General features: G+C 37.2%; 2 protein-coding genes across 2 annotated transcripts; both read left to right on the top strand.

Annotated features, from left to right (window-relative positions):
- The first annotated feature begins 2,917 nt into the window (after window positions 1-2,917).
- On the top strand, window positions 2,918-6,912 carry tnfrsf18 (tumor necrosis factor receptor superfamily, member 18). Its single transcript, XM_026346824.1, has 7 exons — window positions 2,918-3,052; window positions 3,182-3,307; window positions 3,421-3,552; window positions 4,191-4,299; window positions 4,381-4,451; window positions 4,577-4,696; window positions 5,549-6,912. Exons 1-7 carry the CDS (start codon window positions 2,926-2,928, stop codon window positions 5,683-5,685), a joined length of 822 nt encoding a protein of 273 aa, XP_026202609.1. The 5' UTR covers window positions 2,918-2,925; the 3' UTR covers window positions 5,686-6,912.
- A 2,230-nt stretch (window positions 6,913-9,142) lies between these two features.
- On the top strand, window positions 9,143-14,875 carry arl8ba (ADP-ribosylation factor-like 8Ba). Its single transcript, XM_026350078.1, has 7 exons — window positions 9,143-9,352; window positions 11,964-12,044; window positions 12,213-12,286; window positions 12,402-12,495; window positions 12,608-12,675; window positions 13,656-13,726; window positions 13,940-14,875. Exons 1-7 carry the CDS (start codon window positions 9,230-9,232, stop codon window positions 13,987-13,989), a joined length of 561 nt encoding a protein of 186 aa, XP_026205863.1. The 5' UTR covers window positions 9,143-9,229; the 3' UTR covers window positions 13,990-14,875.
- Window positions 14,876-16,204: the final 1,329 nt, after the last annotated feature.

The following is a 16,204-nucleotide window of genomic DNA, read 5'->3' as shown; positions in this document are numbered from 1 at the left end:
CTGTCTACCTTTGAGACATAGTACGTCTATAGTTGTGTCACATCCTGTAGGAGGGTTCAAACACTCACCCCTGTGGTTTTGACTGTGTATGAGTGGCACAGAGAGAAATGTCTTTGATATAATCAGCCACATGTGAGAAGGTTGTGACGGGTGTGAATTCAGCAGGGGCAGTATCACTAAAACATCTACTCAACCACTTGATTTCGTGTTACTGTGGCTTATGATATCATGTACAATGAGCACACAGACTTGTACAGATCCAAGTAGCCAACAGATCATTATCACAGATCAACATCCGTGTGTACATTACACTGTAAAAAATCTTTTTTGAAAACTAAAGTTTCTAAGGCAACAAACTTCAGCAACATTGTGGGTGATGTGATCTAATTATTTTTTTTATGTTTAGGCTTTGAGTTCATCCAAGTTAATATTTTTAGTTCTGTGACAACTCAGAATTTTTACTTCTGTTAACTTATTCAAAGCTAAAGAAAGTCAAATTTCTGTTTTGTATCCACTTAAAACTCTCAGTTTACAAGTAAACAGGGAACCTTAACCAGCTCATTAAGACTTACACTGGGTGTATACTCACTATTTGCGAACGTGTAAGCAGAGATAATAAAGGTGTCATTGCTTATGCACGTCCTTGCGTACTTTGTGTACGTCTGCAGGATTTAAGAGGTTGGCCATTAGGGGGCAGACTATAGCCTAAACATTGCTGACTAAGGGAATTCCTTCCTCAAGAACTTCTGCCTTTGCAGAACATGAACAGAAACCATGGCAACACAGATAAATGTTGGGATAAACGACAGAGAAAATGTCAAGGACAACATAAACGTCTGGTTTATTGTGAAAAGCTCCATTATACAGGGAGTTGCAACTTGCATCTACGTGTTGTCGAATTCTGACGACGAGGGTACTATGTTGCATACGAATCTGTGAAATTATCAGACAGCTGACTGTAAATTACTTAAATAAGAACAGGGTATGTGTATGCAGTGCAGACCTTCATTGTGGTTTTCATGGTTTTAATTCTGATCAGAAAAATAAGTTCTGATTTCACTGAGACACATCGAAAATATTGGAGGAATTTAAACTGAAACAAAAACATGAAATGCACGATGGAACTCAAGCTTTTCAGTTCTGAGACTGATAAACTAAAGAGGTCAAATCAAGTCAAGACAAAGTTACAGAAGTTAGCAGTACTGATTTATTGGTGCAATTTAAGTTTTACTTGATAATTTTGTTTGGAAAGCAAAACCACTTTAATTTATACATTATGGTTTCAACAGTGTATGGAGGTGTGAGCAAACATCATCTCTTGTACTGAGATAATTTCCCTTTGAGGAGAGTGTGCAACCTGAAAAAGAGTTTTTATGAGGAAGAATGCCCTGTGATGTAGAAAGGGAGAGGATGGCACTCAAGTATGTGAAATACACCTTCGCTTCCTCAATCCCATTCTGAAAGTGTTCAGATCAAATCATTTATAACCTCCTGAACAGAAAGAGAAAATTGAGAGAAGGCTAAATAACAGTTTACTTTGCTTTTCTGTGAACAGCAAACTTACTCAGCCACCCCCTTCCTAAGAGATGTGAAACTGGTTTTACTGTTATCTATGAAAGATCCAAGGAAGATGCTGTATGAGTGAAATGTATGACGTCTCTGCCAACAGTTTTCGGTATTAAAGCTTGTCTTAGTCTTTATAAAGAATACAGTGATGCAGTCCAGTCCCATCCCATCTAGCAATGAATGACCATGACTATGATTAGTCTTGACAAACCACTTTTGAGTCCCATGCATGATATATTCCTTATACAATCTCTATACAGTTAAAATCTGTGTACCAATCTTCCCAAATCAGCCCAAAGTAGACAAGAAATCAGATTACTCATCAGCTGCGTGTATACATAGATTTCCAAACAAGCTTCTTAAGGACATGCAAAGCCGTTCCCCGATTACTCCAGAAAATTGTTTCTTTTAATAACCTGGTTTCTCATTTTAAGTGATTCAACATTAGTTTTCTCAGATTTGTTCATGAACAGTTGAAGTAGATAATAAAAAAGTGTCAAATGTAACTTAAAATATCATGTATATACATATGGAAAATGATTATAGCTAGAAAAAGCTATTTGGCAGTTGTGTTGAACTCTTGTCAGGCACTATATACATGGTACAACCTGTGCATGCAGGTTCCTCCTCAACTTTCCATCCTTAAAGTTTAGAAATTGGTACAAGCGTAGGTATGTCTGAGAAGAGACTTCTCTTATTCGCTGATCATCAAAATTTTTGATGATTCATTTTATTTTACAACTTGACAAAACTTTAAACTGATTTGCTGATGATGTGTGAACTATTCAACAGCCAATGGTGTTTATCAGGAAAGTCCAGCCACCTGCACCAAATGTCAAAAGACCTGATCACAGTACACCTTAAAAACTACGTAGATCTGCGTCATAGAGCCAACATGCTATTACACATGTAAACATTCTACAGCAAGTAAATTAAATTTTACATAAATAATATCAAAGCACACATTTGCAATCATTTGAAAATAATAATAAAGAATAAAAAACATGTTATTAAAGTGTTTGTCACATACAATGGTTTACATTTAACTTACTTCCTATTTTGTGTGGTTCAAGAGACCTCTGATGAAAAAACTGAAAATCAAAACACACTACTTTAGATGTGCAGTAAGTAAGTCAAATTCTACAAAATTCAAAGTAACGAAAAAACAACGAAAAGAAAAAAGTTATTATTCTTATTCTGTTGTTGTTGTTCACTATTTCAGAAAGTCACTAGTGGTCCTTTCACTTCCTGTACTGCTCAGTCTCAGTGCCTCTTGACAAACCACACTCACAGTGACGTCAGCAGCACAGCAACCAGCTAACATAAAACCCTGAGGGCGAGAGCAGAGCACTGGTCATAATGATTCCTCTGAAGCTTTCATTGGCAGCAATATGTCTACTTACTTTTTGGACTATTGGATCTGGCACCAGCTGTGGTCGCAACCAGGTTTACATGGAGGAAAAATGTTGTGACATGTGTCGCCCAGGTAAAAACACCTATTCACTTTAAAAAAGTAAGATAAGATATGTTTAACATAAATGTGTTCAATTGTTGGATTCAATCATTTAACATTAGAGTGATTGATTAATTTTTTTTGTTTGTTTTTTTTCTGAAGGGGAATATATGGAGGGGTTCTGCTCCAATGACCATAACACTATCTGTAAACCCTGTAAAGAGGGATACTATTCAAGTGAATTCGGCATGTTTGACAGATGTGAGGCATGCAAGTCCTGCCAACAGGGTGAGTTAAAAATAATAAAACACATAAAAAATTGGCATGAAGATAGCGAAACACCTGCAAATGAGGCTTTATTATTTGGAAATCCTGTGCTCTAAGTTGTTATGTGCCTACAGAATATGCTGAGAAATGCACAGTGACCACAGATGCAAAGTGTGCGTGTCACTCTGGTTTCCTGTGTTCGAACAAGGACTGTTCAATTTGTGAGGAAAACAAATGCGCCACATGGGAAAAACTGAAGAGGACAGGTGAGATTGGACCTCTTTTGAGCTAAAAGAAAAAGGTTATTAAAGAAGCTACAGGTAGATCCAAACTTGAAGCTAGTGCTCGAATAGATGAATCACTGTTGAGTTTGCTTGCTGCTGTGGTTGTCATGGCATGAGAGTAAATACGTAAATGGAAAAGAATGTAGGTTACAGACCACATGTAGGTAGTTTTAACACTGCCAGTCTCATTATTACTTGATAAGCTACACAATATTAATGACTACATGTAAAAGATTTGTATACATTTGAAAAGTTGTAATATCTCAGTTCAAACTCACAATTGGGTTAATTGCGATTGGTGGTTTACCACATTTACCTTCTTAGCGTGTTAACATAGTAATATTATTAGAGCATAAGTACAGCTTTAATTCAGCACTTAAGTGTTGGAAATATTCCCATTTTAACCTGATGAAGATGTTTTAAAATGTTTTATCCCAGTCAGTTTTATAGATGTCGAGTTATTTCACAGCAGAAGTGTAACATTTGACCTTTTGGTCTTTAAATAAATCAGGGGATTACCACGCGCATTATGAGTCATTTTCTGGACGTCATGGATGATTGACTTTCATAATATGTGTGTACAGCTGTATATAAATCTGTTTATACATCTGTCTTCGCAGACATTCCCTCAGGAGAGACGACAAAGTATTCATACCAGTGTGAGCCTGAATGCCCTAATAATTCTACATATTTTGATGTGAAAGATAATATCTGCAAACCATTTACACAGTAAGAGCCATTCTGCTACAACAATACTGTAATTCCACACAACATCCTAAACTGCACTAACGAACCGTTTCCGGTCAACAGGTGCAGTGCATTTGGATTTACTGAACGGTTCAGAGGCAACAAAACCCACGATGCAATATGTGGTACGCATGGTATGTAGGCAGAATAATATAACGGATGAAGAGATTTTTTGTTTTGGTGTTGTTGACAGTACATGAATGAAGCAGCTGTAACCGCAACATACATTCTGTGACCTGACTGTGATGTGACATTTCAGGAAAGAATGGAGGAGACTGGCTGTATGTGACTCTTGGCATCGGCTTTGTTTTGCTCTCTGTCACCCTCCTTGTGTTGCTGTGTTATGCTTGTTTAAAGAGCCTCAGGAAGCACAAAGCAAGTAAGTCTTACTGGAAAAAAACATGATGTGAAAGATTTTATCTAAGCCCACATCAGTACATTTAGATCTAATTTATTTAAAACATGACAATGGTTTCAAGAAGTCAGTTTGATGTGGCTGAAACTGAATACTGAAGCTATTACTCACAATAATGACTCATCTTTTTTAAATTGATGTTTACAAGAAAGTATACAATCTAAACATCTCTACAAGAAGCAGGCAAGGAAAGATGAACTGTTTTTCACTTGTACAGAGCATACATTGAATCAAAGTAGATTTAGATGGGAATTTGAATTTCAAAGTTTAAACAGACATTGTTATATTAGAGAAATGTAAATTAGGCATAAATGCAAAATACTTTATTGGAAAAGCACACAACTAAATGATCCTCGGGCTGTTTCTGGAAAGTCACTTGTGCTTTTAAGGCACTTCACTTCACACTCAAGGGATTGACGCCGAATAACTCATTAAAACATCGGTATCTGGAAAGTACACCTTCTGATGAGTCAGTATCATGGTTAAACCTACACCATGAGCATCATTTAACTCTCAAATTCCCCCAAAAAGTGACTGATAACTAAGAAAATTTAGTAGCACTGTGTCAATCTGCATCAGGTTGCAGAGTGAAAGGGTAATGTATTTTATATAATGCAGTTTAATTGTTATTCTTTATATTGCAAGAAGATGCTGCAGGAATAATTTAGAAAATCACCATTGCACTATTCAGTCTTGATGTTTAGGCACTGTAAAATGCAGTTTGATTATACGATTTCTGTATTATTTTACAGCAACAAATCTTTACCTGCTACTGATTTCAAAACATTTTATCTGGATTTCTTCTTCCTGATTTAGAAATTAATCATACAGCAGTGGAGACCAGTGAATTTCACCTGTCAAAGGAGGAGAGTGGACAACAAATCATTGCTCAGGATGAATCTAAGGACAGTTTTAGCCACCTGGGAGAGGTTTCCATTGTTTTATACCCATGACTCGATCAGTTTGATATTGTTGATGTAAAGTGTTTTGCTATCAGCATTTATTCTGATAGAAAAAACCCTGTCAGAGAAACCTGGAAAGGTTAGAGGTGCTGCTTTGGGATTTACAAGTCCCTAGCTTGATCTCTAGACCGACCGTATCAGATTGGACAGTCCAGATTCTCAGGTTCCCTTGGGCAAGGCACTCAAATTGCATCTGCTCCGGTACAGCTACTCAGCAACCAGCTGATCAGATGTTGTTTGCAACATCCAGGTTTGAATGTGAGTAATGGTGAGTGTCGAGTACACTGTAAAATAGCAATATAAAGTAAAAATAGTTTAAAAGGAGTTGTGAAAAGCTAAAGATTTACCTTTCAGAGTTGACTATCCACTTTGTTACTTCACTAAATGCTCTAAGAAGCCTGGACTATTACTCTAAAGATTATACACTGCCCGTCCAAAAAAGAAAGAGTCACACACTCTAATATCTTGTTGGACCACTTTTATTCCAGTTTCAGTAGTTGCATCAATCTCCTTAGATGTTTTCTTGGCTAGATCCTTCTGAAACAAATTAACATTATTATGACGACCACAGGATGAGTCTTTCCACATGGTTGTTTAAGAAATGAGAAGCTACTCACTGCATCACTGTTCGCTTAGTTAAATCCAGGTGGACCCTTTTTTTGGACGGGCAGTATATTTTAACATGATTTTACATTTTTTAAGGGACTGTCGTTTTGTCATTTAATGAGTGGTAGAACAGGTCATTGTGTCATTAACGTGATTGTTGGATTTACAGTTCGCAAGCTGAAGTGTTCATTCATGAGCACTCAAGATGCCAGTGAAATGACCAATGGCATGAACTTTGTGCTTATTAAATTGGTGGTGCTAATAACATTTAAAAGATTAGTTTTTTATTTAGATTATGTTTTTTTAAGTTAATGAAATCAATCAGTGTGATGTCATAAACAATGTGATGTCCACAACCTTCCATTGTAATATTGTGTTTTTGACTTTTATTGTATAAAGTAAACTTTAGAACAAAAAACATCTCAAGAAAATTATGTTTTTTGTAAGAAGGCATCAACTCAACTTCTCTACTGTTGTTCAGATAGTTCAGATATTTATTATTTATTAAGAAATCAATGTATTCAAGTCAGTTGGTCGTCACAGATCCTAATTCAGACATTCTGATTTATTATGTATTCAGATAACATAATGTTGTTGTATTATCTTGTTTTTCTTATATATATATGTATATATATATATATATATATATATATATATATATATATATATATATATATATTAATGACATTAATGTTTGACATTGACATTTGACATGAAACATCTTGTGTCATCTTCTTTAGTGTTCTTGTGCTTTTATCTGTTTTTTGTTGCTGTCATTTTTTCTAGCATTATAAAACAAATATCATTTTGTTTGACATTTAAATAAATCAACCCCAGCTAATAAAGTTTCAGTTTCAGTTTTTTATAGATATTAATAACAATAGTAAAAAAAAAAAGAGAAAAATATCTAATACAATAATGACCATTCACTTGTTCAGTCATTCAATTAAATGTAGAGTAAAGAATTCAGTGCTTCTCTCGAAATGTAGTGAAGTAAAATCATATAATAACAATAAATATAAAAAAAAACAGATAATACTTTAGTTAATGTACTTTGCTTTCTACCTCTTAATGTTACATTAACAATGTATGCAAAAATCTCCAGATCACAGAGCTATCTATATTTATTTTTTGAGCTACAAGTTTGAGCTATAGTTTGTTTGCTTATATTGACTATTTGAGTTTTAATATTTGTTCAATTTAATCTATATGTATAATCGTCCTGATAGCTCAATGTGCTGCAACACAATCAAATTATGAAAACAGCTTCATTCAGAAAACTACACTGCAGATTACAGAGCCCTTTAAGGGCCACGGTGGCGAATTCTTTCCGGAGCTACTTTTTCTATTATCTGTGGTCCATATAGAGACTTATTGTGAGAGTATAGCCTGTATCGTGCAGTAGACCCCCGCTGGCTGTGCCCAGATAGTGGGTTCACCCTCAGCTGATATCATTGTAACTCAGACAGATAGAGACAGTTGGTAACAGAGGATATAACCAGCACTGCTGAGGCTGATTGAGACAAACTGTAGCTGGGATGGAGCTGCTGATTGTGACTGTAGCCGTATCTCTTGAGGTATTATTGTATTACTCAGTGTGAATAAACACTATATGAACCACTCAGTAGAGTTAAACAGAGCTGCAGATCACCTGCATGATGGTTAAACATCTATATACAGAGTGGCCGAGCACCTGTGTATCCTATTAGAGCTCCTTTGAAAGGAGATATAAATGCATCTCTCGTTATGTCTGTGTTCTCCCCTGATGTAGGCCGTGAAGGCAGTGACAGTGTATTAACTTATACATTACCTGACTGGACTTACTGTTTGAATCATAAGGATTCATTAGTCTGAACCGTAGACATTGTTAAAATGCAGTCTACACTTCACCATAACAGTGTTTTTACTTATACATAACCTGAATTGAACATGTTACAGCAATGTAGTTAGATGGACACAGTTAGTTACCAGAGCCTATAAGCGGCTGATTGAACAGCAGATGATGGTTAAACACTATATGAATTAGTCAGTGGAGTTATAGCCAGATCTGCACATCACCTGCACCTACAGTGAAAGTGTCGGATGCTGGAGCAGATCCCAGCTGTCCCTGGATGAAAGGTGGTGTAGGGCGGGGATCTACTGCAGGATACGGTCTATAATCTCAGAATAAGTCACAATATGCACCAGAGATTAAGCAAAAGTAGCTCTTTTTTCAGAGCTACACTTATATACTTTCCAGTTTGACAGGCACAGCCTGCAGCTGCAGCGAGAGGTTTCTCTAGAAAAAGTTGACGGACATGTAGGTATTTGCTCCCCACAAACATTTCCGTCGTCTTTGCTACTTGCAGCACGTTTTGTTCTTGGCTGCGTTGTGAATATTTGCAGAGTTGTTTTGTGAACGCTGCAGCTACATTCTCAATCTGTTTTCTTAATTTGCACGTGTATTGTTATGCTGCAGCGCGTGGAGCAGCTCTCCTCTTTTAACTAGAGCCTGTTTTGTTTTTACTAGTTTTTATTGGGCTTTTTTTTGTTTTTGAAAGAGCTGCAAAAAAACATAGGTTGAGCCTGCACCTGTCACTTGGGGAGCTCAATCTTTTATTTGAGAAAGAAAGGCAACAGGAGCCATGGATTTCCTTTTGCTTGCTTACATTGCATGCACACATACCACCCAGTGCATCAGAGGTCATTTAACAGGCAGCTTTTAAAGAAACTTGAATCAACTATCTGAAGGGGTTTGCTGAAGAGTCATGACTCTGGGTGCAGTTCCTCTCGCCGACAGTGGGGGCGCTGTCGGCCCCTCTTTGTTTGCCTGTGGTCATATGACAGCAGCAGGCTCCGTCCCACTTCCCATGTCCGCTGGAAAACGCCACTGACCGGGGAGGGAGACACACACGTACAACCGCAGGGCTGTGTGACCGCTGACTTCAAGATGCTGGCGCTAATAAACCGGCTCCTGGACTGGTTCAAGTCCCTGTTTTGGAAGGAGGAGATGGAGCTGACCCTGGTCGGTCTCCAGTACTCGGGAAAAACAACATTTGTAAACGTGATCGCTGTAAGTCCTCAGCTGCTGTTAGCCACCGTGCTAAGCAGTGCTAATACTATTAGCACTAATAATGGGATAAGAGCTGCTAAAGTAGGGAGCTGTTACCTTTAACCTGCGCTGTCTTGTTTTGGGATCAGTGCAGCAACTTAACCTTACTCAGCATCCACCAAACACCGAGTCTGTGTCAACAAGTCCCCTGAGCTAACTAGTCTGATGCTCGTCTGTGACTGTGTTGTGATCGTGTAGCACGCTAAAACCCACTTTGCTTGGTGCTGATTTTCTTGCTCCCAAGCTAAAGGGTCGTTTTACACCGAGTTCAGCGTTTTCCCCAAACACCAGGAGGCTTATTGAAAACATATCGACTATGAAAACAGCTGTTTGTCGTGAAGCCAAACAGGATGGATCACACACAGACACGTTATCATGTCTCCACCTTTACACGCCTCCAAGTCTCCTGCAACAAGCTGAAACCATTAAGTTCACACTAATAACAGCCTGTTGTAAGGGTTTTTAGGTGTTGCTGCCTGAATGCAGCTGACAGGCACAAAAAGGCACCAACTACTTTTGCAGCACACAACCAGCACCAGATCCTTTCTGTCTTACTGTGGCTGCTCTTGATGGTAACTGTGATAAAGACACACACACACACACACACACACACACAGTTGACTGTATCTGATGCTGTGACCTCATGTTGGCGAAGCTGGGCAGCATCCGTTTTTCTGGGCAACTCAATTTCTCTTTCGCAACTTTGCAGGCATTTCTCAAAACTGGTATTTCTGGTGGAGCAATTTCCATTGGTTAATTGCTGCACAGCAAAGAAGATCTGAAGCGGCACATTGCGAGAAATCGTGTAGTTGTCGTAGTCGTTATCAGTTTGTGGTGCTGATGGTTGGCACAACATTTTGCACACATCAGTTTTACCCAATTAGCTCTTTCTGACAACCAATCTAATAGGAATCTGCAGGTTGTAGATTGCTGGCTTAGTCTGACCGTGTTTTCTGTCTTGATGCAGCACTTTGTCGATTGGTTTAAAATACTCTCAACCAAATTGGGCTTCAGATCAGTGGGGAATATTTTACATTTAAATATATTCATATTCATACTTAGCGTACTGTGGAATGCAAATCTTTTAATTGACCTTTAAATTGTTATCAAATTGTGGAGTAATACTAAAAATCATGAGAGGAAAAGATGCCTGAGAGATGTAGCAAAGCTCATGAGAGCCCCACATTAGTAAACCAAGACCTTGTCATGCTCAGGTTGATTTTATACTATAGCTGAAACAATAAGTTGACATAAGGAAATTCATTTTATAATGAGCTAAATGATTATAGATTATATTTGTGATCAAAAATGTCATTCATTGTTTCCAGTTTCCCATTAGTGAGGTGTAATATTAATGTCTTTATGTTTTGGACTGTTCACTAGACACAACAAGACGTTTATGTCATCTTAAGCTTTTTATTGGCTTCACAATGATTTAGATTTTAATTCATAAAATAATCAGTATTGACTGGTGTTGAAAATAATAGTTGTTTCTGCCCTATCTCTAATCTCTACAGATAATCTAAGTTTTAACAACACAACATTCAGGCAATAATTTCAGTAGCACAGTTCAGTAAAAGACTAGCGGAACATTTACCAGGCAGGAGCCATTAGTGTGCATTTAAGTTTAAAAGAAGACCGCACAGTTTCTCGGTGTCTGACTGGATGTCTGTGCACAAAGTGCATCAGGTAAAACCAAACCAAACAAAGTGTGTGACGAGGAAGTTGGTTTTTGGGGTTGGAACGTAACTCTGCTCCTTCCTTTACCACTGAAAAGACGAGAGATATGCACTGCAAGCTTGTGACACAGAGTTTTAGTATGTGAATGGTTGCAGTGGGGGTGGTTCCTCCTCCCTCAGTCATAAGACTGCTGCACTCATTTCCACTTAGCTTCATCAGGTGACTCCCGCAAGTCATGTGCAATGTGGGTACAGCAGACAGCGTATGCTCGTGGGTTTGCAAAGGAGGCCAGGGAGAGGGAATATATACGGCTCGCAAGTGTCGATGTTAAAGGGGAATACCGCTGATTCCGTATACTTCAGTGGATTTTTCCCTCCACTTGTGCAATAATGAGCATTCATAAAAGACAAGTGCAGAAACAGTTTGATCATTTAGCTTGTTTGGTGTAAAATGATTTATTGTGTATTTACTCAGAACATGTTTAGCTTTTCACAACGTTTTTTAAATTGTAATTGTCTGGTTTGAATGCCTTTTTATAAAATAATGATATAAAATGAACCCTAAATGTCAAATCCTAATCATAGCTAGATTTTCTCATGTCTAATTTTATTAGTCCACCATGTGTTTTATGAAATCATAAGTGTTACTATTAATTCACTTTATAATTGTTACATTATTTTCCATGCCACTGTATGCTCACTTTATTTCTTAATAAACCTTTGGTAATAGATCCTATTCAGCTTTTAACTGCTATATTACTTTTTTCTAATTATTATAAATGAACTATTTTTGATTAACTATTGTTGGTTGTAATTACATTACGTTACACTCTCTGCCCTCTTACTAGGCTGGAACATACTGATGACTGATGTGAATGTTTTCCCCCTTTCAGTCTGGACATTTCAGTGAAGACATGATCCCTACAGTCGGGTTCAACATGAGAAAGGTCACCAAAGGAAACGTCACCATCAAGGTTCAGATTTAATCTTTGTGCTTGCATCAAAATAACACAGATAATTAGTCAGTTAGTCCATACAGTCAAATTACACCAGACAGTTTTTACAAGAAGGCAGTGATTAAATTATATTAATGACACTCGGAAACAGGAATATCTTGTGAGGATGTGCTTTTGATTCTGTAGATATGGGATATAGGAGGGCAGCCAAGGTTTAGGAGCATGTGGGAGCGCTACTGTCGGGGAGTTAATGCAATTGTGTGAGTATGCCACTTTCTAGCTTTCAAAGTAAATTGTAGAAACAAGCATCCGGTGTTGAACCGTACATATCGTATAGTTATGCAAATCAAATTTTATTAATTGCTTCATTTTTAGGTACATGGTTGATGCAGCAGATCGAGAAAAGGTGGAGGCTTCAAGAAATGAGCTGCATAATTTATTGGACAAACCTCAGTTGCAAGGAATTCCTGTAAGTCTTCTCCTGAAACCACTTTAAAGATTTGTGTGTTTTTTGCACCAGTCATGCAAAACTATGTGGGTTCTTGCTGCTACTGCAAATTTCAGTTGTAATCTGTGTTCAGGTTTTGGTTCTCGGTAACAAAAGGGATCTCCCCAGTGCTCTAGATGAAAAGCAACTCATTGAGAAAATGTAAGTAATCAAAAACAGATTTTTAATTTACAGCCGATCGTCCAATTGAGTATTTTTACTCAGAACAATAAGATCTTTCCAAAAGGTTTCTTGTTTACAGTTCTGCTGGAAGAATTGTTAAGGATTTAATGTACAGAGGTAAAAAAAAAAAAAAAAGATTGATGAGTGTTCGTTGTGCTCTTGGGGTGATTTTAACGGGCCACCCACTTCTTGGTAGAGTAGCCACAGTCCCACAGTGTCTCCATTTGTCTGTTTTTCTAACTGTAGACTAAACTTCTATAGTATTTGACATCACTTTGAAACCCCTTTCATCTTTTTGTAAATCAACAATTCTTGATTCTTCCTCTGAAAGCTTCTTTTTGGTGAGGCATGGCCCACATAAGCGTATTCTTCCTGTGCAGCGAAAACTTAAAAGGTTTTTTTTTTTTTATTTTGTTCAGTCAAAGTAGCTCTAGTCCACACCTCCAAACTAATTTTCTTAACAAGACTCCAGGTATGTTCACATCTGAGTCCAGTTAGCTTTTTCCAAGGTTTCATATACTTTATCCATTAGCACTGTGAGGTTTTTATGGTTGTTCTCAATAAAGATATGAATAATCCTCTTAATTTATCACATTTTGTGCCAAATTAATGCAGGAAACCATGAAATTCTGAAACCTTCACATACTATTTCTTGCCACTGTAAGAATATTATTGCAATTATTAATATCACATATCAAACCCCTCGGTGTGTTTTTGTGTATTTTAATCCTACTAATCCCCATACTAATGCAAAATAAAATCAAAAACAGTTTCCTCTTTGTTTCCTTTATTGTTAAAACTGGATATGTGGAGCTGTGATATGTTTGCTATATGCTATGAGGAACTGGCTCCCTCTGCTGTCAACATAGAAATTAGCGCTGAGAGTAGTGATGATACAAATGAATCAATCTGCATACAGAACTTTTATTTATTGTTTGTGCACTTTTTTCCTTTTATAGGAATCTGGCTGCTATTCAGGATAGGGAGATATGCTGCTATTCCATTTCCTGCAAAGAGAAGGACAACATTGGTAAGTTATAAATAAATACTGCACTGTTCTTTCCACTGGCACTAGAGGGGGATGTCCCCCATCACACAATTTAAAGATTGAATTACATTTTACATTGGTTTAAAATGGGTACCAACAGTCTATGCAGTCATGTCATGTGTTGCTAGTGAGTTAAAAATGTCTAACCCAGCATGTATTTCCTTTTATTTATTTATTTATTTTTTTTTATTCCAGATATCACTCTTCAGTGGCTCATCCAGCACTCAAAATCCCGGAGGAGTTGAAAATGCAGAAGCTCTGTCCCTGCTGTGTTTGCCATGTTACTGTCATGCCACACCCTCATCACTCTGCAATCATATACAGTTGTATCGTCTGCTACAAGCTGCTCTGTTTGGCTCGTGTCAGATAATTTCTTTTCTCCTTTTTGCCTTGTCATTCTGTCACAAATGCTGACAATGCACTACTGAAACATTTATTCTGGTACCACATTTAAGGAATTTAAGTGGCATTATATGTCCTGAAGCTTTACCTGATTCTTGATCTGCCATTTACCTTTCAGACATTACAGGGTTGAGACCATGTAGTCAGTGGTTTATAACACTAAGCTTCGGTATACAGCAACAGTACAACAACACCCTCTGAACGAAGGCTTTATTCAGTCAAACAGGCCTCACGGGGGTTTCACAGCCAGCAGATGTCTGGAAGGCATGCAGGTTTTTCCTATTCTGTTGAGCTCTACTCTATCATTGTTTCCGATAACGGTCACCCTTCACTTGATTAGATTTCTTCTTTCAAGGACATGTCCATTGTTTTAGAAAATTGTGCATTTAAGCAAGTCAGGGCCAGCAGGTCTGTACAAATATCAAGCTAGTATGATTTTTACTGATGTGAGATGTGTGTGTATGAATATATGATTCTATTTAAAGTCTGACTGTACTAAAAGTAAAGCTGTACGGGGTTGAGTGATTCATACTGGTCTCTGTACGTAGCCTCAGTGGAATGATGTCCTTTGTGCTGCCTTAAAGCTGAGAGAGTGGCAGCATTTAAAGTGCCTTGTGCAGTGGCTCTCACCTCTGAAGCAAAGCAGCACGCAAGGTGTGCCTACCTGGCGAGAGTAAAGAAACACCACTGAATATATTCAAGAAATAAAAAGGCATGCTTTTTAATGTAGACACTGTCCTGTTATCTGTACCTCCATGTGAGAACTACAGTGTGCAATATTAGGAACGAAAACTGCTAAAACAAAATAGGGGGTGGGAAATCCACAAGTAGCTGTACAGCAAAGTCACAGTGTTTTCAATTACCTGTTTGATTATATAACACCTGTGCTCAGGTTCAGGTACTGTCTTACATGATTGCAGGTTTGTTTATATGAGGTCACCAAATTCCACATTAATAAGAGGTACAGCAAAACAGGGAAGTCTGGTACAGGTTGTACACACCCACACAGTCCTGACAACAGATCTACTCAGGTGAAGTGAGAAGTCCTGCGAAGATGTATTATGGGTATTAAGACTATTTAAAAAGTAAAACGAACTGAGTACACTTACCACAAGCATTGTATAAATGTCACAACCTGTAATGTAGTAATTCAGTTTTTTCAGGAAGTGAACTTAAGTGTCTTTCACTTCAGTATTTTAAATGCTAGTCCTCCACAAGTGCTTTCAAATTGGTCTGATTAAACCTTGTGGAAACTGATAATGAAATAACTGCATGTAATAAAAGCACACATCTACTGTACATTTATGCAAAAATCTGATAATTTAATAAAAATTGTGAACGCATAACATAATAAATTTTTTAACATAATGTAGTAAATTATTACACTATATTAAAGGTTATTGATTGTTTTTGAAGCAATTGTTTTAATTAGAAATATAACAACTTCACACACACTATTTCGATTCCAACCCTTATGGCCTGATTCCCATTTCAGTTGTGTTTGCAAAACACATACAATAGTAAGTGTTTATTAAAGATGATTTAATGGGTATTGTCTACTGAAATTAGGCAATTTCCCCCAAATCATGAAAAATATAGTTCCGTCTGTGAATGCACAGATGTAGCATAATGTATATAGCACCTACAAATAATTTTATTATTGAAACTCCAGCACAGTTTTAATAATATTTTGTGCATTTTTACATTATGCAAGATCATTAAATTATCACTTTCTATAAAACTCCCACCTGGACTGTGCAGGTGTTTGGTGACTATCGCCTCAATATTGTGCAGTTCTTTTATTACAGTAGTGAAGGACTTTGGGCACCCTCATTCATTGTTTATCTGAGCTGGAAATCTAGATCTTTTTGCAACTCATGTTGCAACTCATGTCATGTCTACACTCATTAAATATATACAAATTCCTGCACGCAAAAAAACCTCTTATATACATAAAGGTTTCTTTATATCTCTGTGAGAGATCACTACTACTTTCTAGTAATAGAGGCATTACAAAAAAAAAAAAAGTTATTGATAAAATGTGTATTATTTTTTTAT

The sequence above is a fragment of the Anabas testudineus genome, chromosome 5 (assembly GCF_900324465.2).
Source record: "Anabas testudineus chromosome 5, fAnaTes1.2, whole genome shotgun sequence".
In the NCBI taxonomy this organism is placed as follows: Eukaryota; Metazoa; Chordata; class Actinopteri; order Anabantiformes; family Anabantidae; genus Anabas; species Anabas testudineus.
The sequence above is the reverse complement of the archived record's forward strand: the minus strand, read 5'-3'. Positions and strand labels throughout refer to the sequence as shown.

Coding starts and splice junctions, on each gene's coding strand:
- tnfrsf18 (XM_026346824.1), top strand. CDS start 2,926: ATGATTCCTCTGAAGCTTTCATTGGCAGCAATATGTCTACTTACTTTT. Junction 4,300..4,380: donor ATCTGCAAACCATTTACACA/GTAAGAGCCATT, acceptor TCCGGTCAACAG/GTGCAGTGCATTTGGATTTA. Junction 4,452..4,576: donor TGCAATATGTGGTACGCATG/GTATGTAGGCAG, acceptor GTGACATTTCAG/GAAAGAATGGAGGAGACTGG.
- arl8ba (XM_026350078.1), top strand. CDS start 9,230: ATGCTGGCGCTAATAAACCGGCTCCTGGACTGGTTCAAGTCCCTGTTT. Junction 12,496..12,607: donor CTCAGTTGCAAGGAATTCCT/GTAAGTCTTCTC, acceptor ATCTGTGTTCAG/GTTTTGGTTCTCGGTAACAA. Junction 12,676..13,655: donor AAGCAACTCATTGAGAAAAT/GTAAGTAATCAA, acceptor TTCCTTTTATAG/GAATCTGGCTGCTATTCAGG.